Consider the following 27,821-nt stretch of genomic DNA (forward strand, 5'->3'; position numbering starts at 1 on the left):
TGTTTTCATGTCCTCGGAGACCAGATATAGGACGTGAAGGCAGACCAATCAATTTAAGGGCCAATCACTTCCAAATTACTATGCCACGTGGTTACGTACATCATTACGATATTAATATTCAACCTGATAAATGTCCTCGTAAAGTTAATAGAGAAATTATAGAAACAATGGTTCATGCAAATAGTAAACTATTTGGAACTCTTAAGCCTGTGTTTGATGGGAGAAATAATTTATATACAAGAGATCCCATACTTATTGGTAATGACAAAGTAGAATTAGAGGTATTTATAACATTTGAAGAAATTTCTCTATTTAATGATTTATCAATATTCATTTCCTAATAAATATTATTTTTACAGGTTACACTACCTGGCGAGGGTAAAGACAGAGTTTTTAAAGTATTTATAAAATGGCTGGCTCAAGTTTCATTATTTGCTTTGGAAGAAGCTCTAGAAGGGCGTACAAGACAAATTCCATACGATGCTATCCTTGCTTTAGATGTTGTAATGAGGCATTTACCATCTATGACGTATACTCCAGTAGGTAGATCATTTTTCAGTACACCAGATGGTTATTATCATCCACTAGGAGGTGGTAGAGAAGTCTGGTTTGGTTTCCATCAGTCTGTTAGACCATCACAATGGAAAATGATGCTGAATATTGATGGTATATATGTATTATTTTACGTGAAATATTTTATTTGTATGTCTACTACTCGATATTATACTACTATGTTAAATGCTTTTCTTACGCATCATTTATATTCTAGTATCTGCAACTGCATTTTACAAAGCACAACCAGTCATAGAATTTATGTGTGAAGTATTAGATATTCGAGACATAAACGAACAAAAAAAGCCTCTTACGGATTCCCAACGAGTTAAATTCACGAAAGAAATTAAAGGACTTAAAATTGAAATTACACACTGTGGAACAATGAGACGGAAATACCGAGTGTGTAATGTCACGCGCAAACCTGCACAAATGCAGTCGTAAGTATATACATATACATATTACATTTACATATAGACATACATACACACATACACATACGCACACGCATACGCATACGCACACGCATACGCATACGCATACGCATACGCATACGCATACGCATACGCATACGCATACGCATACGCATACGCATACGCATACGCATACGCATACGCATACGCATACGCATACGCATACGCATACGCATACGCATACGCATACGCATACGCATACGCATACGCATACGCATACGCATACGCATACGCATACGCATACGCATACGCATACGCATACGCATACGCATACGCATACACATACACATACACATACACATACATATTCATATTCATATGTATATGCGCGCGCGTGTGTAAAGATTATTTTAATAATGTGCATAAAACGTATGATGTTACTTACAAATTTTAGATTTCCTCTACAATTGGAAAATGGACAAACAGTTGAATGTACTGTTGCAAAATACTTTTTAGACAAGTACAAAATAAAATTACGCTACCCGCATCTTCCTTGTCTACAAGTCGGACAAGAACATAAACACACATACCTACCACTTGAGGTTTGTTGAATATATACCTTTTTTACCAGTGATTAAGGGGTCATATCAAGTTGAACATTTAAAGAAATCTGTACTATCTTATTAGTTAATAAGGATCGTTTTCCACTAAAATTCATAATCTGGTTTCTCAAACTTTTACTTTTGAAGAATGATTACAAGAAATATTACCATAATAAATTAAAGAGTTAATGGTATAGTGTGCCTAAAGATGGTAGACAAGTAGTTATGAATTTACTACTAATGAGCCTTAAGACCAGGGGTGACGAACTGTCGCAGGCCACACCTGCCCAGTATCCCTATTTGTTTCACCCTTAAAGCGACCCCTTCCATATTTATTTGATTTCTACACTTTATAACATAAATTGTCGAAACTCCATAATTTATACCCACAGTTTCATTTCCTACATTTCCCTGATCCTGAACATAACTGAGGCCAACTACTCACGGTGGGTGAATAGGCTGACTGAGTTAGCAGTTTATGCGGTCCACGACGAGGAAGAAGTTCGTCACCACTGCTTAAGACAATCACGAAGACCGTGTCGTTTGAGATATGGTGAAACTTAGCAATTAACTTAACACTTTTAGTGAACAAAAATGTGATGCTATCAGAATTTCCTTTTAATTCTTTCTATTGAGGGGGTATTCTAGCGTGACAGGTGTCTTCTTACGCTTTCTTACGAATTACTTATATAAACATTCGGTAAAAGTTATTAACGTACGCTTAACGTCATTATATTCACGTATCTTTGAAGACTGATTATACATATTTTCGTCAAATAATATTTAAAAATTACTACCACACAGCACGTCAAGGTTCGGTGTAATAAAGAAGAGTAAGGAAAGGAAAGATTCTTCAACAATATATAAAGGTGGATATCGCAGCTACCAAAAAGAAAGAAATATGTTGAAAAGTAAAAAAATGGAAAAAATCGAGAAAATCGTCATTTTTTAGCAGTGCTTTGAACTTAAAGTTTCGTTTCCTGTGTTCTTTTTTAACTCTAAATAGTTGTAGAAATCAGAAAAATATAAAAATAAATTCGTGAAAAGTGTAGTTGCGGGGAAAATGTGTTTTTCGTAAAGTCTTGAGTGTTTCTGATAGATTATGACTGCACCATATAAAAGGATTTCTAACATCGTAATTTCCCTGAATATCAGTACGAAATTTTCAAAACAGATTTTTAAAAAGTTATATTTTCGATATATCAAATAAGAAAAAAAATGAACCTTCTTTTTCACCAGTCACATTAGAATATTACCTCAAAAATACCACGTTTCATTTTCTTCTTCTGCCCGCGGAAGAATCTTGGAAGAAATATAAGGACATAATAATACTAAATAATGGCCATTTTAAACAAAAACAAACTTTAGAAATAAAGAACGTTCGTTTTATCTTAAAAATGTTGTTTGTGTAGAAAAAAATGAACTTCTTAAAAATAATTTCTTATAATTATATTATATACATATTTTTATTTTATCTGGTATATCCTGTTACAATGATATGTAAACAGAGGAACCTTAATATTTATTGTTCCTGAGTAAGTATGCATATAATATTTAACTATGAATGTATTAGGTCTGTAACATTGTTGCTGGACAACGTTGCATCAAGAAATTGACCGATATGCAGACGTCTACTATGATAAAAGCGACAGCCCGTTCTGCCCCTGATCGTGAACGAGAAATAAATAATTTGGTTAAAAGAGCTGACTTCAATAATGATGCATACGTTCAAGAATTTGGTCTAGCGATATCAAACAGTATGGTGGAAGTCAGAGGCCGCATTTTAGCCCCGCCCAAGCTACAGTATGGAGGGCGCGTAAGTTCCCTCAGTGGACAGGTGAGAGACTTCCAACTGAATCAGTCAGGTCTAGCCAAATCCCACATTTGCAGAGGCTTTTGTATTATTTTTGGAAGGGATATGTTTCTTTTCGATATCTCACTATATATTACTGTGATAACAGAATTTGATTTATGTCATTTTAACTTTTAGACCATTCTGTCGTTTTTATCAATATTTCTTGTATTTTTTGGGACAAATTCTATAATGTCTCGTTCGGATACTTTATTGTTAGAAAACTTTAAATAGTATCAATCTTAAGCGACTTTATAGCTTAAATTCAATAATTTTATTCGGCTGATTTTAATTAATTTCCTAAATTAATAAAAACATAAAAACACTTTCATAGTTGACTTTCTTCAGAAGCATCGTTTTGAAACTGGAAAACACAACGAAACCATCATATGTCTATATTTATCTACTGTATTCATTCATTTACTTATTTTGACAGTTCAACAACTGAATTTAGGTCATGATAAGGTCAGAGGTTTGACTAAATACTGTAACAGTAAGTGTTTAATTTCATTATAGATGTCAAGAAAGATTGACCGTGTTGATTGATTTCGTAATTTCCGATTGAGAAAATACAAAAGAAATTAAATCTTAGTAACATCTAAAAAATATCATAATAGTTCGAACCAAACAATAAAATCAGTGTCTATTGTTTCAAGGAATTTCTCATGGAAATAATAGCAATATGGAGTAATGTGGATGAAACAAGGAACAAACAGATCTTTAAAAAAGTAAAACGTAATCGAACCAATTAATGTAATGTAATATAAATATACCACATATTAAGACATTGTGGCTTATCTATAACTTCCACAGTTGACTGATTGCACATGTATACATTGCATTTAGGATTATTAAATACACATGGACTGTATTTAGATTGATAAGTAATCTATTTAGATCAAGACATTTTAGAAATCACTATTGGCCTTTCTGTAAACAAATTATTGCTCACTAAGTTACAGAAGCATGAATTAATGGATATCAATTTTGGATATATAATTGCACAAATGTCTAAAATTTTATGCTTTAACAAATTATTATTTGTATCTCCTTTTACCATGAATTTAGTTAAAAATATAACAAGAAGAATTTATATATCTATGCTTGAATGGGTTGTGTAATAAAACACGGTTAAATTTACATAATTAGTGCGATTTACGCCATATTTGGACTCATTTTAATCAGAAGAATTTTAACTATCCGTTTATATTAGAATTATAAAAGTAAGACAAAAATTACCATAAGAATTTTCATTATCGCATGTTTAATTTTTTCAGTTGTGGGATCCTATTGATGTGTGTCTGTTTTTTTTTCTTTTCATTGTACAATTCATTTTCTATCCTTGCCTATTGAGATAAGGCGTCGTTGAATAATGGAAGAAGAAAGTATGTAGATGAGTCTTGGAAAAACCATGCTCTACTGTACTACTCTTCTAAACTTACTCTGGATGCACCGTGTCCGATTATCTGTAGTACGTCCTTTAAAGTGTGATTCTATAAGATAAAATAAGATGAAAATCAAAACGGTCGAAATTACGGTTTCGGCTTCAGTTGCAAATTATTAACGATCAAAAATTTCGCTTAACCTATCGAAAAGCTATCTGCTTATCGATTTGTATGATTTTGAGATACGTTGTAGAAATTTGGAACAACTTTTTTCTAAGTATATTGAGACAAATCAGAATGGCTGAAAATCTGAAAGCATGCTAAGACCGATATTTAATAGTACTGCCAAATATAGCCTCAATATCTATAAGATGTTCCACTTAAAATCAGTTTTTTTTAGAAAGCATAGAAGCGAATTTCGTTCAGATAGTTGCGATTGGTATTAGTGGAGCCTGTGTTGGATGGGGGGGGGGGGGGGGGGGCTCTGTTGCCCACTCTATTAATTCATAAACATGAGGCCTGAACACAAATATAACATTAATGTAACATATGTACCAATTTATATAGAATATTATACATTTATATTTACATAACGTTAACTGGCTAACTACCAATAACTATTGGTACATTTACCTTATTACTACAGACGGAAAATTCTTTGCGATACAATCGACCTGTTTTCGTAAATATCTAAAAAACTGAGCGTGGCCGCTAGTTATACGTATTGGAAAAAGTTGTTCAAAATGTTGATTTCTACAACATATCCACAAATTATCCAAATCGGCGAGGGCGTAGTTGTTTTGGTAACTTCAATAAAGTTTCATTGCTTGAATAGTGACGCACCTTACAATAATATAACACAAATCTGAAAATGAAACCGAAATCATAGTTTCGGCACTCCAAATTTTCATCTTATTTTTGTTTGTAGAATCTCTCGTTAAAATGTCTGCTACACATAGTTCATCAGCTTATATAATAACAATATCTAAATTATTCTCTCTCCGTACATATTTTTCTTTTCTATAACGGAAAACAATATGTCATTAGAGATTGTTTATAATATTGTATATACTAAATATTGAAAATCTACAATGTTGTTTGAAATATCACAGTCAGAAATCAATATGTATGTTAGTGCAATGTCAGTACTACTTAGAAAATAGCATAATTAAAGAAGATAAATATAATTAAGAACAAAGGAAAAAACACTCAAAAGTCAAGACATACAAAATATTGCTATTCTTTCTTTACATGATGGACATAATTTCTTGAATAAGGAGAACACTACTTCCATAGTAAATACAACGAATGGACATGTAATGGTTTGTCCTGAAGATTGATATCTGGAGCTTTCCTTAGCAGAAGTCTACATGATACCATGCTCAAGTGGATAAGTATGCATTTACTGAAACCATGAAAAGTGTTTGCAAAATATTTCTTTAGACAAGAAAAATATGAAACTTGAATGTAGTTTCTTAAAAAGAAATATAAGTCCTGTATTTTCGTATATTTGATTCAATCTAACATAAAAATTAACTTACATTTTTTTTATCCAAAAATAAGATTTTTAAAAACATAAAATAGAATGGAAATACTGCAATCTTTCCCAAAACAATAATACATTTGACCTTAACTTTTTATATTTGAAATGCGCTCAAAGAAATCTGTAAAGTATAAAGTTACCAAATGAATGTATGGGTTCTAGACCTGGTTGATTTTGATATTTGGACTGTTAATGTAATGAACATTTAACTTACTTTTTTTAAGTTAAATTAATAAATGAACTAATGTATGGCAGTTACCTATGAGTAAAAATTAAAAAAGAAAAGATTAGAATTCTCATTAACCCTCAGATGGCATAATATAATTTCGTTTGAACACATCCTAAAATATACTAACACAGGGTGTAAAGTTAAATGTATTATAATTTACTATCCATAAAATGAAATAAGGTACAAAAATTCTGCTGACTTTTGAATTTATATGATTTAGTGAAGACAAATTTTTAATAACATTTCACTTTTATTTACAAATTTATGTAGGTAATACGAAGGTTATTTAGATTACTTGTATGCAAAACCACATACTCATTTTTAATGGATTAAGTGTGAGTGTATGTTTGTTAGCAAATATAACAACTTTGAACACTTTTAAGAGAGGAATAAAAGATATAAATTTCATTGCATATTCGTGTCGTTTAATATTGATTTTCAAGAAATGTATATATTATTGAAATAATTTATATACCAGTTTATCATGCAGTAGATAGGATAAAATATATAAAGTACTATTATTTTTTTATTTCAATTGATGGTTCATTATACTTTCTCTGGATTAGAATGAGAACGAAATTTTATATGTTAGTAAAAAACAGTGGACAAGTAACCAAATTTTAAAGATGAGAAAAGTACAAAAGTTTTTCGTAACATGTTGCTTAAAAATTGCATCATGTCTTAACACTGCAGTTTTTCAACGTTATTTTGGTAATAATTTTAATTTTTTAATGTGGATGAAATTAAAACATATTAATCCCTGCAATCTCGACGGTTCAGCAATCTTGCAGAGCTCCATGAAGAGTCATGTTTGATCCATACGTATTCTTTTTTTATTATTTTATCATTTATGTGATTCTTTTATTTGTAATAATTGATATTTTAACTCTTAACTGCTATAAACGTTCAAACATGAGCAACTTCCACAGAAGGTCTCATAAATCTCCAATTCTTATTGCAATTATTTACTTACTTTAATAATTGAACATTAAATTCTGATAGAGTCGCATGGTATGAGTGAAGAAATTCTAAACTTTTCTCAACAAAATGTAAATAAACAACTTTTATTTTGTGCATTACATATATCATATATATTTGTAGAATATGTTTTAAATATATATTTCTTGACAATTGATAATTAATTGTTACGTTTGAATTCATGATTTATTATAGTATCCTGAGGGTTAACATACACAACTATTTCGATTAATTTCCTTGTAATCCTGCAACTTTGTGAACTTCTCAAAATATCAGAAGAGATACAAAGGATATTTTGAATATCCTACATGTAACAAATTTGCTCTTTCTAACTTACTTAATTTTGTAGAAATTAGACTGTAACATACTTGTTCTGTATATTAGTATTTAATTGTGTCATATCAGAGTATTTTACTTTTCTTAAAAGAGCAGTAATAATATATTGGAATTAAAGAATATGTACATTTACAAGTTGCAAGTATATATCTTTCATATGTTTTTAAACAAAATATAATCATTGATTCTCATGGAATTAATTATAACTTAAATATTTCACGCATAAGCCATTCTGTACTACATCTACAGGATGTAATAGTAAATATGTTATAGTATAATATAATCAAAATTAAATGAGATGCAATATATTCCTGGAAATGTATGTCTGTAGTTTATATCTTTGTAATTATAACGATCATGATCACTTTGAGTGAAGTGAAAATGATTATACTGAAACATATAATAGATTTACATTTAAAATTTAACTCTAATAATATTGTGCATGACTGATAGTTAAACCACATTTAATAACCCAGATTTAAGTCTGGATTATATTAGTTATTGGTTTTCATAATATTCTATAACACAGTAAATTCTTATTAAAATATTGTTCAGTATATAAAATACATTTTTACATACAGAAATATGTTATTCAAAATTGAATTTGTGTATAGCAAATAAAATTTAACATTACACCTTCTGTATAAGTATATTGAACATATGATGGTAAAAGATAACGTGAACAATAATTCTCATAAGTGGAAGATTGAATTCTTTTTCCTTTTTTTCTTACTTACAATTTATAAACATAAAATATAAAAAATATTTAAGATCGTAACAGGTGAAATTAAATAAAATGTATAATTTAACAGTATATTTTATAAAAGAGTTTTAGAAAAAATCTGAAAATTCTACATTCACCATTGAATATGCAAAACAGTATTTGAAATATTGTTGCTCTAATCCCACGTAATAAGAATATCCACTTCTACATATAATCATTATTTTCAGTATATACGATCGTATATGTACCGGTAAATTTTCATAATATATTAATAAGATTCCTCTCACAATCATCTTATACAGTGTCAAACTGCATTGATAAACATGTGTAGTTCGTTGGGATAGGTTCAAATGGAGTCAGTGTTTTCTGGACGAGGGTTAATACAATTTGCATTACTTTCACAGTCCAATATCGCCTGCTATTCCCTGACGATGCCAGTTCATTCCATGCAGTAATAAAATTTATTCAATTATCTTAAGTTGCATTTACTATTATAATTGTCATAAAAATTCGACTTATTTTGTTTTATTAAAAATATTTTCGTTGCTTCTATAAAACAAATAAGGAAGCGGTGATTGCATGGATTGTGTAAAACACTGGTGCATCTACCTTGTTTATTTATTCAACTTTAAACAATACTGTGGTAGTTAGTGACGTGTGTGTATGTGTATATGTGTGGGTCTGTGTGTGTATACATATATACACAGGGTGAGTTACGTAAAACAGAACGACTAAATATTAACGTTAGTATCGAAAATAGAGAAAAAGCATCAAACAGAAAAGTTATTAGCGTTTACGAAGTCAAATATGTTTATGTAAATAAATTTGCTGGTTAATGTCATTTTGAAAATCTGGTAATTGTTATACATAATTTCTTAAATAGTCCTACATAAATATTGACTTCATGACATAATATCAGCTTTTAAAACAAATTCAATAATATAGGACGAACTTCTCGTCATTCATTACGGGTCGGCATTGTTACCAACAGTACATAACACATTATTAAAAAGTCGTTTATCAGTTTTAATCTTCGTTTAGACTGTACTCATAGAAATTTACTTATTCTTCATAATCTGTTTCACGAAGCTCTCGACGAAGGGACAAGTAATAAGGATACAATTTCTGTGCATATATAATATTCATATAATACCTGACTGGCTAATGCCATTTTCTCGAGCAGGCTGTTTAATACTGTTGGGAGGATTCATATTTATTGCATTAAGAGCATTAACTAAATTTGTTGTATATGCCACAATTTTTGTCCCATGTATTTTATATTAATTTTGACTAAGTAAAATCGGACTGACAATTACGATTGAGAAACCAGTCTTGATATAAACGGACAACCACACTCAGTATCACCGATGACTTTCATAATAGACAGAAATCCAATCGATTTTTTCTTCTTATAGGTAACTCATTATTGACCGAAGTCCGATCGATTTCAAGTATCAAACTATATTATCACTAAATACATCTTCAAAACAAGCGAATGCTATGATTCGGGTTTTAGAGTAAGAACGCATTCATTCGAAGATAGTGACAGACAATACTATATGTAATTTGTGAATAATCATATATGTCTCAATGACATAAAGAAAACGTAATGGACTAGAACTCTAAATTTTGTATTACTACTTGGCTCGCAGATCACAATTTTCAGCCGGAACATTATTTCAAGATCATATTATCCTATGCCATTGAATTCATCTGAGAAGTATAGATTATGCTGCGGTGTAAAAGAATATGTAGTACTGTTTAAAACATAATAGATGACCTTTAAAAGGCCTTCAAGATAACATCGCTCAGCAGATTTGTTTACATCATTATGTTTAACTCCTTAAACAATATAATTTTTCTCTTTGTCATTTTTTTTTCTACTTTCAATACTAATGGAAACATTTAGGTGTTTCGCTTTACGTAACTCACCCTGTATGTATGTGTGCGTATATAGTATATATACACATATACACACACACATATATATGTGTATATATATATATGTTTGTTGATATGTGTGTATGTATGTTCTTGTATGTATATGTATATATATGTATATATATGTATATATATGTTTATTTGTTTGCTAAAGACAAAACAGCAGGCTTTACCAGCTCAAGGTGTTTGGGACATGCGTGGTAAGCAATTCTTCACGGGTGTCGAGATCAGAGTTTGGGCGATTGCTTGCTTTGCTCCACAAAGAACTGTACGCGAGGACGCATTACGAATGTTCATAGGACAGTTGCAAAGAATAAGTAATGATGCTGGGATGCCAATCATTGGGCAACCATGTTTCTGTAAATACGCTACTGGACCAGATCAAGTGGAGCCCATGTTCAAATATTTAAAAATGACGTTTGCATCATTGCAACTCGTATGTGTTATACTGCCTGGGAAAACTCCCGTATATGGTAATTATCCAAGTGTTTTCATGTTACGAAAAAGATCAGTAATTCTATATGCTTCTGATTATTTCCAGCCGAAGTGAAAAGGGTAGGAGATACATTGCTGGGTATGGCAACACAATGCGTACAGGCAAAAAACGTTAATAAAACGTCACCGCAAACGTTATCTAATTTATGCCTGAAGATTAATGTAAAATTAGGTGGTATTAATAATATTTTAGTACCAAGTATCAGACCAAAAGTATTCGACGAACCCGTCATATTCTTTGGAGCTGATGTAACTCATCCTCCTGCCGGAGATAACAAGAAACCTAGCATAGCTGCAGTAGTTGCTAGTATGGATGGTCATCCATCTCGATATGCAGCTACGGTTAGAGTTCAACAGCACAGGCAAGAGATCATTCAAGAACTGAGTTCAATGGTGAAGTAAGTAAATTAATGTATTTATATATAACAGTAATTAAATTATGCTTATACAGGGTGATAAAAACAATGTCACTACATCCATGGAAGATAGCACTCGTCAAATACTGTAAAAAAGTTCTAATGAATACAGCCAAACAAGTTAATATACCCGAAGTTATAAACATCTTTTTGTTCCTATTGAAACAATCGATTTTCTCCCTTCGCGAACTATCACACTGGCATAACAGATTTTCTTACTATTTCTTTTTTTTTTTTTTATTCTAACAATATTATAATAATCATGATCTTGTGCTATGTTACAAGCATAGAAGAAGAGACTGATAATCCACTATTTTCATACGGTGCGATAGTTCTGAAACGAGACAATTAATTTCTGTGAGCGAAACAAAAATGTTTTTATAATCTCAAAAACATTAATTTTTCGATCCATGTTTGTTAGAACTTTGTTACAGCACTTGACGAATACTCCACAAGTGATATTTTTTGTATCACCCCGTATAAGGGAAGTACTGGCGCATTTTTATGTGGTATTGGTCAATTATAATTATATGTTAAATTATAATAAGAATAGGAAAGCCGCAATTCTCTTCGTACAAATATAAAACAAAATTCTAAAATGATTCTCTTTATTTTGATGTGAATTTAAAGTTGACTAAATCGCAAAATAACCTTGTTTTAAATAGTAAAACTGAATATAAAAGAAAATAACGTTTTAGATCTTTTAAATATCTTTCGTCATTTGTGCTTGTAAAAACAGAAATTTCAATTAATTTTATTTTTTAATCAAATAAATTATAATCTGTAAAACGGCACGTGAGAATGTTTTTTGTGTATAATGCATAAAGTATTTTCGTACCTTAAAACGGAGTCTATATAATATTTTACAGTTCTCTCTTTGAAAGCATCAGGAGTTTCATTCCATTACATTAATCGAACACTTATAAATAAGAATATCCCTCGTATCTGTATTTGTTTGTACATAATGGATTTATCCTTGCAAAAATTTGATTAATAAAGCACTTTATTTTAATAAAAATGCAGAAATTGTAAAGAATAATTATAACTATTGAAATTCGGTGTTTCTTTTAATAAATATATGCAATCTCTTGCAATTAATCTATTAACAGATTTTGCACTGTACAAACTATGATAGCTTTATGTTAATTATTTTGAATAATACAGTACTTGCTATCCACGACTAAATAAGAATCCGAAAACCAAATTATTGGGTCACCCTCAGATTTAAAAAAGAACATGTGTTTTTCTAAGAACAATCGAATTTTTTAAAGGAACACAAGTATTACGTGAAAACTAGAAACGATAGGCAGTTCATATTAGTCGTAAAAGATAGAGTTGTCCGAATATGCAAGTATAAAAATGTTGAATATTTCGTATTATTAAATACTCGTAAATGATGTTCAAAGTTTAAACGTGCATTTACATATTAAACACTAAACTATTTATAGAAGAACGATTGTGAGAAGCTTTATCATAGTTATCATGAATATTTATAAGAAAATTAAATATTATTCTCACAAATGATAAGGCGTGTAAAACTCGCTAAACTGAGTAGGAAAACCCCAGTGAACATGGGTCAAAAACTCAATAGTTTCGGAGATAAAAATAGATTTAGTTTGACATAAAATGTATGGAGACCGAATCAGGAAGACTGAGTTATCGCGAAAAATATCAGTGAACTCGATTCGAACAAATGTGTCAAACAAAACTTACAGGGTATGAAATACTATATGTCACGGCGGGAGGTAATTGACTGTGGCGTGACTTTGGAACGTACTGCAAAGGTCACGTCACAATTCTTAATTTGAGAAGCAGAACGCCATATTTTCTATTCCATATTTCTTAAGCTGATATTCAGACGTTTTCAAGCTATAGACGTGAAATTCTTCTGTAAACCGTTATCAAGGTATCACCATCCAAAGTTGTTGTGACATGTAGTATTTCATACCCTGTAACTTTTGTTTGACATATTTGTTCGTATCATTGATATCTTTCGAGATAACTCGGTGTTGTTCTTGAGTTTTCAACCGATGTTCACTGCGGTATTTTTACTCAGTTTAGTGAGTTCTACACGCCCTATCGTTTATACGCAATAAACCCCGTACGTATATGTAAGAAGTGACCGGGGTCCAGATCTATACACCGCGTAGTCACGGACCTGATGCGCCGTAACTGGCGAGCGATGGTCGTCTAGTACCAAACCTCTGTACGTGTGTTTTCGACGGAGACTTTCTTAACCTGTCCGAAAGATATGTAAACTATTCTCACGCTTACTGCGGGGATTTACTCTTCAGAAATGTCTGCAGAATCCAATGCTGCATTGCAAATTCGTGCTAACCAACCCACTTTTTGTAAAAATCTAACAGAAGTGCGTAAAAAGTACGCGCATCTACCCTTTTCTAAACTTTGATCATTGTTTACAAGTATTTAATGATATGAAATATTCAAAACTTTTATAGCTACATACTTGGGCAACTCTTTCCTATTTTTACGACTAATTTGAACTGCCTATCGTTTTTAGCTTTCACGTAACACTTGTTTCCTTCAAAAATTCGATCGTTTTTACAAAAGCCCATGTTCTTCGACAACTAAGGGTGATCCAGCAATTTGGTTTTCGTGGCTAGTGGTTATTGCAAAATACAAAAGAAATTCAAATTTGTTGATTAACAATAAATTATTAAAAATTTGTAAAGTTGTAAATTATTAACAACCATTATGATATCTGTTGAGAAGTAGTTATCCACTGGTGAAAATAAATCGACGCGGCTTCCACCCGATAGCTTCAAACAATATTCAACATAAAATTTCTCACATTTTAATCTGTGAATGATATAAATACAAACACTATTTTCTTAACAGTTGAGGTGCTTTTACTTAACACTATGCCGTCCGGCGACACCACAGTGGTGTTGTACACATAGTATCGCCCAGTGGCCGGCGACAGCACTTTAGTATCGTTTGCATTCTGTTGGTGTTTTGTTTAGGTAACAATAAGTTACACACGTCAACAAATTTTTGTTGACGACAAGTGAAGTAATCCGAATTAGTGCTGTTGGCGCCAAGCGAATAAATTTTTACGAGACGTGCGGACGGCAAAGTGTTAAGTTATCAAAAACTTTGCAAACGAATAGATGTGTATTTGAGCTATGATCGTGATGTATTCAGAATCTCAGAATCTTTGACTGTATTTAAATTAAAATTCGTCAAATCAGATTTTTTAATACATTACTTGTTACTAACGAATTACTTTTCTCAACTGAATTTCTATAAAATACAGTAATTTTTGAAAATTTTATGCAATTTAAATTTATTTTCTTCATTCTCTAATATTAAATCGCTTTCTATTGTATTAATGAAAAATAGAACATGGTAAATAAGAAGGTTTACAGTTCAAGTTCTGCCACTTGTACTGTCGTTACTATTAACATTCTATATGCTTCTATTATTAAGGGTGTAGAACATTAAGAAGGAAATAACGAATTTGTTCCAACTGATTCTTATAATGGAGTCAAAAGTGCTCTCATACCAATTTTTTTCGTAAACGTTTCTTTTGGTAGTCGACAAATAGAAGACGTTGTACACTAATTTTCAGCCTATTATCTCAACCAGAAGGATAATTGTAGGGTAAATTCGAATTATCAGTTTTTGTTCTATTTTCCAAATTTAATGGCACATAAAAATTGTGTTAAAATTCTGAAACATTTTTGGCATAGCAGTGTATAGCTGAGAATTTTTGGAGATTATTCCGTTCCAAATTCTTCGCGTGAAAAAAGAAAACTCCAAACAAGTAGAAGAGCGTAGATTTCGCATTGAAGCTATCGCGTGGCAGTTCTTTAATTTTTACATTAGCGGACATATTAGACAACTAACTTTTAGATGCATTTTAAGCAGAATCGTAATGAATATTTTTACCTTTTGGAACGAAAATATCTCCAAAAATTCTCAATCGTACACTGCTATGCCAAAAATGTTTCAGAATTTTATCACAATTTTTACGTACCATTAAATAGAGAAAATAGAACAAAAACTGATCATTCGAATTTACCTTATAACTACCTTTTTGGTTCAGATAGAGGGCCGAACATTGGTGTACAATGTTTTCCATTGGTAAGCTATGGAAGAAAACTTCCTTAAGAAAAATCTGTGTAAGGGTACTTTTGGCCTCCTTATCCTGCTATATCCTTTACGTAGAAGACAATTCTCAGAACTATTTCTGGTTAAGGATTAAAACTACATTTATCAGAGTATTTCAGAAACCAAAAGGTATCGGACAAATTATTTTTACATTGCGTTCTTTTAAATCAGGATTCCGATTACAACAAATAAAGCAATGAAATGATTTATTTAAACAATACTATTAAAAGTATCAATCGTTTTAGGACTTTTCGTGCTAAATATTAAGATGTTTTTTATATCTTTGTTTCTATATAATATTGATCTTATATAATAATTATTCTTTGTTTTATACCGTTTGCCGAGTGCAGAGGAATTGTAGAAGCAAGAATTGAACAAAATCACCCTTTTGCCTGTGACTTTACTCTTCTTTAGAAATACTTCTGTATTTAAAACATGTGAACATACTTATTTTTTTAAATGCAACTGTACTTTTTTTAAGCTAAATAGATTCTCTTGAAGGTTTTCATTTATTAACATTGACGTGTATAAGTTTCATATGTTCCCTTCTAATTCAATCATTATCCGTTTCAAATGGACTTATTTTCTGTGCTAAATCCGACGTTACAATAATATTAAAATTTAATATTATGCACATAACCTTAGAAAGTAGTAGAATTTTAATGTAGGTAGATTCTTTCCAATTTTCATAAATACAAGCTGTACGAATTCATATTTAACACTAGTACCTATAAAATGAGTCGCAATGACCCATTCCTTCATTTTTCTTTTACAATTATTAAAAACATAACAGATCCTTCTTTGAGAAATTATCAAAGAAATTGATCTAATGAGACGCAAACTGAATCTGAATTTTCTTATAGAAAAATTTAAAAAGGTCAACTTCACTGCTCGGTAGTGAATTTAATTTGGATCGGAAGTTAATTTGAATTCTATTATTGTCGCACAGTTATTTCCTCTTGTAAGAAAATCCACTTTCCATGCAAGGTTTTGCTTAAGTAATGCTTGCGATATGAAAATCGGACACACATTTATAATGTATTTACCTTTCTTTTCAAGGGAACTCCTTGTTAGATTTTATAAAAGCACTGGAGGGTATAAGCCTCACAGAATAATCCTTTATCGAGATGGTGTCTCGGAAGGCCAGTTTCTGCATGTATTGCAGCATGAGTTAACTGCCATTCGCGAAGCTTGTATGAAACTTGAAGATGATTATAAACCTGGTGTAACATTCATTGTAGTACAAAAAAGGCACCATACTCGTTTATTTTGCGCAGAAAAAAGAGAACAAAGTGGAAGAAGTGGAAATATTCCCGCAGGTACAACAGTTGATATTTGTATTACACATCCAACTGAATTTGACTTCTATTTGTGTAGTCATCAGGGAATTCAGGTAAACTTTTAATAATAGTTTGAATTGTATTGTATCTTATATGGTGTAAATGTTAAATTATTTTTGGCATAGGGAACTTCACGACCATCGCATTATCACGTTCTTTGGGACGATAATCACTTTGAAAGTGACGAGTTACAATCTCTTACTTATCAATTGTGTCATACATATGTTAGGTGTACAAGGTCTGTCAGTATACCTGCACCAGCATATTATGCTCATCTTGTAGCATTCCGAGCCAGATATCATTTGGTAGAAAAAGAACATGATAGGTAAGTAAAACTTTCAGATAGCACACGATTTTGTAATTATAATATAAGTATTAATTCATTATTCACACGCATATACGAGAAAAATTATTGAAATATTGTAGTCTTTAGGAACAGTATACAAATAGAGCTCTTCACATTGATTTTTAAAAGCTATGTGTGTCGAAAATCATTAACTGATAATTACTGCATTATAAGATGCAATAAAAGATATTTTAGAATCATAAAAAGCGTATTCTACTTTTACTTCTGTGATGAAAAGGTGTTACAATTATATTATATACAAACATACGCCCGAAAATGCTTCTTTTTTTTCTTTTTTTTTTTTTTTTTATACATAGATACAAATAGTTCTTTCTATTTGCATACTTTGTCAAAATGGCTAAAAATTATTTTCTTCAAAATATACGTATATATTACGCATCGGTTTTTTCCAATTTGCAATATTGATTTTACGGATATGAATTGTATATGAAGAAAAATCCACATCCAGAATGAGTTTTCCAGTTTTTCTTTTCATTGCCTTTGCTTATGTCTTTGTTTTCATGACTTCTTGATCGTTCAAAATCAGATCTGAGCATATGCCAATCATATTATTTAAAGGACGATTACAAGCTTATATACATTGATCGATAACTTCTTGGAATCAATTGTCAACAAATATTAAGCATTTAAGGAGAACAGTTCCTAATCATAAAAAATATAAAGCGACATGTTCGTCATTTTTCTTCAGAAAACGTACGTCCAAACTGACCAGAGCATAGTGAAAGTTTAAACTGTAATATTTTTCATTATATATTCCTGAACATGTTACGATAAATTTAATGAGGTTTTGCTATTGGAAATAAATCCAAACATACTTATTCATTCAAGTTTTTAATTATAAATAAATTACAGCAAATTATACACATACATACTAGACGTTCTTGTCGATTTTCGTTTAGAACATTAATTGCTTAATAGTTAACAGCGAATATGTACTCTTTACTCATTACTAAACCGCAGATTTTTATGGATTTATGGGAAAGTTGACACAACAAAATTACACAAAATGCACATGATACGAAAACATATATAAGATATTCAAAGTACTGTGTTTCATGTAATACTTATTAGGAAAAATCTTTTTCTACTGTAATTCTATTTCTCTGATTATATTCTTAAACATTTGAATTTACATGAAGATCCGCAGTCTATTCATCACATTTTAATTCATATTTAGTGTTCAGTTTTATTGAAAATATTTTCATTGTTTCTATTTTAGTGGAGAAGGTTCTCACCAATCAGGCTGCAGTGAAGATAGAACACCAGGTGCAATGGCAAGAGCTATCACAGTTCATGCAAATACAAAACGGGTTATGTACTTTGCATAATTTTTTTTTTAATTTTCCTCGCACACATGCAACGTATATCATAAGGGTTTAATCATCATATCTTGCATGTGGATATTTCTAGACTGCTTAAATCCTAGAGAATCTTCTTACGTGACCAATTTTTATATACATTTAAATAAGTCTGCTCAATACCTAAATTACACCGAACGATTTTACATTGAGCTTTGTTCGCTTATTTCGTTAATGTTTTGTTTAAGATAATCACGATTGGGTCTTGGACAGACTTTTTACATTTAATATTTTATGGAGTAAGTTTAAAAAGAGGTGCTTTTAGTTAATCATGTTTCGAATTAGATTAAGACCTACGCAACCTGACTGGTAGATTATTTCGCCGTGGAAACTATAAACGGACATTCAAACACATAAATCAGCTGCCGTGCATATTACGCTTATTTTTCTTAAAAAATGAATTTTTAGGAAACGAGTAACATTTTAGCATTTTTAGAATACAAAAAAAAAATAGCACGAATTCATAATTGTGTAAATCGCTTTTCAGGAGACTGTTATCTGATTTATATGTAGAGTTATCATAACCTGTGGAATTCGTTTCTTTCTTTTATGAAAAAATGTGGAGATTTATAAATCGTGCGTCAAGAAAGGATTGATATGGGTGTATTGATAAGGCTACATAAAATTGATGGTCTGGTTTCATAGAATATATTTACACCTCTGAATCTGTAAATTTGTAAAAACAGAAAATTTCTGTAGAATTGTTTTTAAACGTGAAAAATTATTATTTATAACTCTACTCAATCAAATCGTTTCTATTTTATTAAAGTATACCTCTCAAACCATTTGTTTGCGAATTTGGTTTTTCTTCTTTGTATCTTTTCTTCTCCAGGCGAATTAAATGCATGGGCATAAAAACATTTAATATTGATTTTGAATGTTATAAAGAATTAAGCAAGCTTTTGTTCATAAAATTTCAATGATTCATAGATATAGATTTGACCTTTGAAGTTACGACCATTAATTTCGTACACACTGTACAGGGTGTATACAAGTAATGTGTAAAGAGCATGGTAACGTGATTCTACACCTCTGAACTTTGGTGTAGATTTGATTAAAAATATATCGGTGCATAATTAACCTTGAACTTGAATTTCAAGGTCAATTTTTCTGATTGCAATGTTGTACATTCTACTCGTTTCGAAGAAAAAAATCTCAAAGGAACCAAAGGTCAAAACTCAATCGTTTTCCTGGAGAAAGACGTTAAATCCAAAAACAAGGTCAAATTTACACGGTCATTTCTTTAATCAAATCTTTATTGATCTAAAGGTGTAGAATCATGTTACCCCTTTACTCATAATTTGTATACATCCTACATAATCGTCATGTCTAAGCACATTTACCTTTATGCTCATACAATTTTACATAAATATATTTATCGCATCTATTATATTTATTCTAAGATTGTAAAAATTGGTCACGTCAAGTAATTAAGTATCAGGGAGATGCAAATAAATAAATGATTTTGAAATTGTTATTATCAAGGTCTCCAAGCCAATAGCCAAAATAAGATAGGAATTTATCGTAATAAAATTCAAAGTCGTGGCAAGTCGAAGAGACACAGTGTTATAAAATATTTTGAAAGTTTTAAAAAAGAATGTGCCACATTAGTAAGTCATATTTGTTCCTTATGAATTTAATATAAATCTTTGGAATTTCTTAAAGTAATTATAATATTCATTTCAGAAGGAATCTTCATGAATTGTTTGCATAATTGTAAATCATTAAAACTGAAATGTATAACGTTGCATCGTTCTCAGAAATAGTACGTCACTGAATTATTATTATTTTGTAAAAATTTAACAGCTTACATTTAACCCTTTGCAGATGAATGTCGCCAAATAAGTAGTGTCAGGTTTTATGTATAGAATAGTGAGCTGTTGTTTAAAAGTAACATTAAAATGATACATACTTTTCTCTGTTCTTTATATTTATGTGCACATTATACAACCCTGTTCCATATGGAAAATATCGTCAATATTCTACCTTTTTATCCGCAACGGGCATTGTATATTATTAAAGTATGGAGGTAATGTAGTTTCTAGGTTTCATTTTAATTTCATTGACAACATTTTTCGTATGTAGCACGGAAGTCATTGTGTACAAGTATGTGTACAATGTTATAATGCAGCTTGAACTGTGGTAACACTTTATTCATATCAACTATATATTCATTTAAGAACTTCAAGAAAGCTGAAAAGTACCTAGTATACGGTATTTAAGATCATGCGATTTTATCCGATTAGATAAAGAAAGAGCTATCTTGAAGTTAAATCTACATAACATTAAATCTGGACTAATTTTAAAACGCCATCAATGCAAAAAATGATTTGAGTAATACTAGAGTAAGGATGATTTAGTGAAAGGGGAATAAAGAGTAATGGTAAAATCAGAAGTATATTACGGAATTAAAAGATAAGCTATGTTTATCGTGTAATGTATATTTTAAAGACATCAAATTTTTATTCTAATGAATTCTTTATACATGATTGTGTGAAAATGAAATTTAAATAGAACAATAACCTTAATGAACACAATTATTGTATTAAGAGCCTTAAAAGCAACTACAATAGATAGGGTAATGAAGTGTATAAACATGTATTGAATGCTGTGCGCCACAAATTGTTTATTGTATGTTGTTAAAATCATTAATACACCAATGAAAATATCAAATAATATTCGTTATTTCGAACACGGTAGATTCTCTAAGGCAGTTTGTACGATGGTTGTTTATAAATCAGTATTAATAAAGGATAATTATGTCACTGCATGGTAGAAATCATAAAGCAGCAAAAGCGTCAATGATAAATATATACACCAGTAAAGGATTTATAAATTTCTCTTAAACACTTTAAAATGCTGTATTCACAACAAAAATTCTGAAAGTACAGGAATTTTGTATCGAAACATTGATGTATTACAATTTTAAAGATCACTGATTTATAACAATTGAAACTTGTAGAATTTTGTGTATTAATGATTCTAACTCTTTAGTACTTATAAATCTGAAATGTTAATATTATCTTGGAAAGTACGAAAAGGTCCTTGATCTACCAATACTTATTATTTATTCTAGTTGTACATTTAAGCCTGTAATCTAGAGTATCACATACAGTTGTAACGATTAATATCTAGTTTATGACTTCGTAATAAAAGTAGGTAATTTGCTAAATAGTACTTGAATCTGGGTAAATTTCGGAGTATAATTTTTGGACGTTCGCAATATCTCTGCGGTCGAATCAGTTTCACGTAACAGAAGGCAGCAGATATGTGAATATAAACATTGAAAGTGGTATAGAAAAGTAAGAAACAGCAAATTACGATCAATGTGGAAGTGACGGAGTTTACTGTTTGTATTGTTGAAGTCGGCAAAAAAACTAAAATGTCCGAACGCGGAGAGTTTACTTATTAGTAATCTGAATTGCAATGATGCCCTACAGATCTATTAGATTTTAAGTGAATCGGTATACTAAAAACAGCTGGAGTATATATGCATATACAATCGGAGCGCGAGTGAATGCCAAAAGCGGAAAAATACTGAAAAACGAAAACCTTTGTACTTTTGTCGTTAAAATTGAGGAAACTGATATTTTCCTGCGCCCGATCAAGGAATTAGCCTCCATTTGTAAATATACCTCAGTGATTTATCTACGAAACATTTTCCCATTCAGTAATCATCAACTTAATGGACAAAACATGAATTGCTTACAAAGATTTTTGTAACTTTTAATGTAACGTATTGAATTAAAGTGTTAGTTGTATGTTGTTTACCGATTTTTCCAATCTAATGCAACACAGTGTATTAAAAGAAATCGGTTGAATAATTGTGTATTATTTACAGAATACACATAATACTAGACTTGTACCTAATCTGTTTAAGAAAAAGAAACGATGAAACAATTTAAACCTTCGAGAAAATGGGTTTACGAAATGAACTTAGCGTGTAATAAAATGACCGGGTCTATTTACAAAACAGAAGCGTTTACTTCTTACCACGTGTCCCAGACATTTTTAAAATAAGACAAATAATTTATATTTGTATATCGTATATTATATATATGTGAAAATTCACTGTATTGCATTTGTTTTTAACAAATGCTGCGTGCAAATGATAAAAATGAGTTACACAATAATTCCACGATTAAGATGGCAATAAATGCCTTTGTATTTCGAAGAGCTTTTAGGTTACATTTTGATTAATTATATTTGCATGTGATCGATTTACATAATTAGTAAGTTATCTTATTTCTTTAAAAAAATTGTCATATTCCCGAGAAAGCTTTATGATCGTCAGTGTTTTTAAGTGGCGTATACATTGATACGCTGATTTTGAAGGTCATTTAAACGAAGGTTCGTTAAATGGATGGATTGTTAACGGATTATTAATAATAGCATTAATGCTATCAAATATTTTGAATGATTTCACAGTATTAGTATTAATGCATCATTTATTTCATTGTAATCTCACATCTGCACAAAATTTTGTCGAAAAATACGATCCTTTTTGTAGTATCTGTAAGGAATTCACCAAGCGCCACCAAAGACCTTGACGGTGCGATGTTATAATTTTTTAAATTTACAATGAATGGACAAACATGCGTTAACGAGACTATTAGAATATTTTAATGTCAAAGGATAGTGGTCGAATTCTGGGAAGTGTAAATAACTGTAATGAAAATGCAACGAGGTTCATTGAAAACTAACGAGAACATTTCACAGTTGCGTACAATATATCAAAGAGTGAGCCATAATATTTTTGGAATATCTATTTGCTTTTCTTAAGAAATTTCAACCATTATCCATTGTCTTTTTGTATAAGTATAAGAAGCGAAGTCCATACTAAGAGCATGGTAAACTTGAATTGTATTAGTGTAAACTTATTTCATTTAAACAATGAAGCATATGTGAATGCGTTTCGGGAGATAGATGTAACGAATGTCAACTCGAACATGATCAATGATGGCGTTCCCAATGAATATTGATTAATCCAAGCCACATGATATAATAATATCGTAGCTTTATAATTGTCTAGGTATTTCTTGTTTCTAAATGTGAATGTGTCGTACCTACCAATTAATGTTGCACCAATAGGTATATTATTGAGTACAGGTGATTATTAGTAATGATAGTAATTAATCAATTATAAAAGTATCACACTTTATGGCTGAACCAACTGGTTTCTTCATTAGAAGCGCTTCTTTATTAATGATCTCATAGAAAGCTAGCGCATCTTTCTGTTATGTTGGTATGTATTAAAGCATGGGCTCTCTCAATCATTTGTATTAACGGGCTCGAGCGTTTCATGATTGTAAAAAAGATTTATGCAAGTTTGTAGTATCGAAATTCTAAATTTCTACCCAATAATGATTGCTGTTAGTAGGGAAATTCTCGGACGACGCTTATCGTACCGGTAGTATAATTTGTAATTACATTAGCAATCGACACTTCAAATTGATTGTACTGATTCTTTATTAACCCTCGGTATCTGCATGCTCGGTCATTTTGACCGATTTAACGTAATGGTCGGCTGTTGTGAAATTGATTCACCTGAATTTGACATTAATGATGATGTGCCTATTCAAAAATATAATAAAAAAAGGTTCAATATAAAATCTTTTTTTCAAAATAATAATAATAATAATAATATATATATATTGAAATATATATTATTGAAATGTTTACTATGAGTCAAAATGACCTTACACTTGGTAATTATAATGTACTACACAGCCATCTCGTATTCGAGGGTTAATGCAAAAGTGATGCGAATTTCTTTAAAAAATATTGAACGTTTTTCTACCAGGTTTCATTTATCTATTTACTTTGATTGTATGATCAATCCTAAAGCAATAAGAAAGTACAGTACTTACCAACAGTTGCGTTTGATCATGTTCAACCAGTGGCATCAAATAATTTTTATGTTTAATTAATTATTTGTTAATGAATTAAATAAAGTTGACCAACTGTTTCAAATTTTGAAATTAAATTTTTTCAATATGATCAAACGAACCATATTACTGATTGACAAAAATAGAAATAGCATTTACTTTTGTATCATCAATTCAATCCAGTGATATATTGTAATTTGTAAGTGTTTAATGGGTGACTTTTTTAATGAAAATATGATAGTGTAAGCCCCCGAGAAGAGTGTACGTGGAAAAGAGTGTTTTGAGTGCATAGAAAGTATGCAGTAATAAAATCGTAAATCACAAATGAATAATTGAAAGACTGTTAAAAATATAACGTTGAAATGCGTTTAAATAATGGTTTGTTTTGTCAACGAGCTGCTACCGATGAATTCAAATGAACAAAATGACTAGTGTATAGCCGGCAAAATTTGAATCATCAAGGGTCATTGAGCGGGTTGGTCGCAGTACAGATTTAGTGGCAGATGTACAATTTAGAAAAAATTGAAGTTTTAAGCGAAATAATCGATGTTTGCGAACATTTAAACTCTGTTTAAATATTTGTCGTTTCACATTGCACGTATGCTATTTTAATTTCGAGCTTTTTTTGTAAGAATCTGAAAGGAAAACGCAGTAGGACACTACTCTATCCGATGAATTTAAAACAAAAATACAAATCCAAAAAAAGTCGCAACACGAATATGTCGAATGATCATGTATACGTATAATACGTATATCATCTATGATATGTTTCTTTTCGATATGTCATTTTAAATTGTATATTCAAATTATTCTGATTTAAATTATTTACGAGTAAAATTAATCCGTTGAGTAACAATTTTGTATACTTCTGTGTCGTTTCTATGTTTCAATTGTATAAAATCAATACTATCAATGCGATGTTTATGAAAGTTTCGATTAAGATTTAAGTCAGTGTTAAAGAACTTTTCAATACACTAGTATTTCTTTTTCTATTTTTCGCAACATAACGCTCAATAAACTTGCAAAACAATGAAATGTTACTTGCGGTGTGAATAAAAATATTACGTCATAAAAATATAACATCTATATGATCGCTAAGTGCATATTTATTTGTTAATAAAAGGTGCAAAATACAATTATTTATTTATTTTACGCTATCAAAACAATATCGTTTGTCCTGTCGCGTATGTAAATTGTACATATATCCGCCCCTTATATCAACTAGAGTTTAATGTTTGTCCGTGTACACTTGACGTAACATGTAGTAAATTTGAATTTACTATTGAAATAAAGATTTTCCTAAATATAAAGTGAGAAAATATGTAGGAAGAGAAGTGTAAAGATGAATATGGAATATGGAAAGGCAAGAGATATACTTGCCTTACAGAAAATATGTAAAAATAATTCCACTTTATGAATCTTGTAGTTAGGCACCTAGCTTTTTCGTATAATAACATTCAGACTATGTACAGTATAATTATTATAAACTCGAATTTCTGAATAACTCATGTGTAACGTATTATTATTCTATACTACAATATTACATGTCATGTTTTTTCATTAATCCCAAAGATATAATGCCTTTCCTCTATGTCAAAGAGAGAATTTCTTTACCTAAATGTTTAACGGGTGATTACGATCTAGAACAGGGGTGTCGACCTGTCTACACTCAATGTCTGATACTCTGTGTACGTAAGCAACCTCTATGTAGCATTTTTTAATAGGCTAATACATGGAAGTACATAGGTATGGGGAGAGGGTAACTCTGAAGACAGATCTTAGAAAGAGAGAGCTTCCAATTCGACATCCTTGGTTTAGAATTTACAGAAGAAAAAACTTGTTCAGACTACTGAAATAAATATCGAAAACTAATCGATTGATTTGAATGATTTTTTTTTAATTAAACCATATACTTTTCCACGAGTACGGAACTTCGAATATATTGAGATTTACCACACTTATTGATTATTACACCATATAAAATAGCGAGAAAACCTCTAAAAACATGATTTTTAGCATTGAAAGTGTTGGAAAAGTCTGAACAAAACCTTATCTTAAAATTAGTGTTTTGCACATTTTATACATTTCAAGAATAGAAGATCTATCCCTGGATTTACAGGTAAAATCGGCTCTTCAGAATATTTTCTGCATATATCGAAATTTTGGTTTTTCTATGTAAAACCATGTAAAGTGAAAACAAACTAAAATATGCAAAATTTAGTCAGTTACACTGACTAAAGCTACAAAAGGTACATCATTTTCTATATAGAAACGAGAAATATAAAATCTATAAAAAATGAAACCGAAAGTTGAACAAGAAATCAAGCCTATACAATTTTAAGTAAATTATAAAAATGCTACAAAAACTATAACTGCTTATTACAAGATTCTCTGGCGTTGCGTCGTGCAGTGTCGTGTCGTGTCGTGTCGTGTAAGCATATACTATGCCTTTAATAGTTCATTACCTTTTTACCATGAATCTTTATGTAAATGTTCACATTTTAACATAACTGATACATTATCGATATTTCATACAGTTGTATTTACAACTGCACGAATGATTTTATCATAAATCAAAATGCATTCTGGCATTCTTTCGAGCACTGTTGTATTTAGTAAGGTTTTGAGATTCTGATAAAAAATAAACTCATCCGCGTGTGTCCGCCGTTTTGTTCTAGAGCATTTTGTTTACCGCGGCGCGCCGCAAATCTATGTAGCTACCGCGTGCCACGCGTCGCGATCTGTAGTGTTTCGAAAACCCACTTACTAAGGTCATTAAGTTTAATATAGCTTAATTATTACATTGTTTTATATAGTTTTATATACACCTGATCCTCGATTTACGCGGACTTTTTTCACGCGAGCCTCTTTTTTACACGGTCAATTGGAACACTACGCGGCAGTTTTTGCGTGCGATCTCAATTTACGCGATCTGAATTTAGTAACAGCGAATAAAGTATACTTTTCTTTCCTAAAATGTCATTATTATTATTTCTTTTGTTAAGCTATGTGAAATAAATATGTATTTCGAAAATTTATACCAGCTTTTCTCTTCAATATTTTGTTTTCTCCTGTACTCACAGGCTCTATTTACGCGATTCTCATTCGCGTAAATCGAGGGTCAGGTGTACTTCGAAACAAATTCTTTTCTAAGAAAATATCATTTTCAATTTCAGCAATTTTTCAACCGGAATTTTCTAACCCTTTAATTTTGCTCAGTAATATAGAAAATTCATAGGAAATGAATAAATTAAACAATTATATATTA

General features: G+C 30.6%; 1 protein-coding gene across 3 annotated transcripts; it reads left to right on the top strand.

Moving 5' to 3' along the window:
• Nucleotides 1-27,821, top strand: LOC116433982 (protein argonaute-2-like). Of its 3 annotated transcripts, XR_012999058.1 has the most exons (11): nucleotides 1-281; nucleotides 360-666; nucleotides 770-992; nucleotides 1,420-1,567; nucleotides 3,141-3,404; nucleotides 10,710-11,028; nucleotides 11,097-11,448; nucleotides 16,660-16,993; nucleotides 17,066-17,265; nucleotides 18,527-20,275; nucleotides 20,352-27,821. XR_012999058.1 is itself a non-coding variant. In XM_076369620.1 (10 exons), exons 1-10 carry the CDS (start codon nucleotides 81-83, stop codon nucleotides 18,633-18,635), a joined length of 2,457 nt encoding a protein of 818 aa, XP_076225735.1. In that variant the 5' UTR covers nucleotides 1-80; the 3' UTR covers nucleotides 18,636-27,821. The 3 variants fall into 3 exon arrangements, 2 of the variants coding, with proteins under 2 accessions (XP_076225735.1, XP_076225736.1); XM_076369620.1 differs by having other exon boundaries at nucleotides 18,527-27,821; XM_076369621.1 differs by having other exon boundaries at nucleotides 3,141-3,383; nucleotides 18,527-27,821.

The sequence above is a fragment of the Nomia melanderi genome, chromosome 1 (assembly GCF_051020985.1).
Source record: "Nomia melanderi isolate GNS246 chromosome 1, iyNomMela1, whole genome shotgun sequence".
In the NCBI taxonomy this organism is placed as follows: domain Eukaryota; kingdom Metazoa; phylum Arthropoda; class Insecta; order Hymenoptera; family Halictidae; genus Nomia; species Nomia melanderi.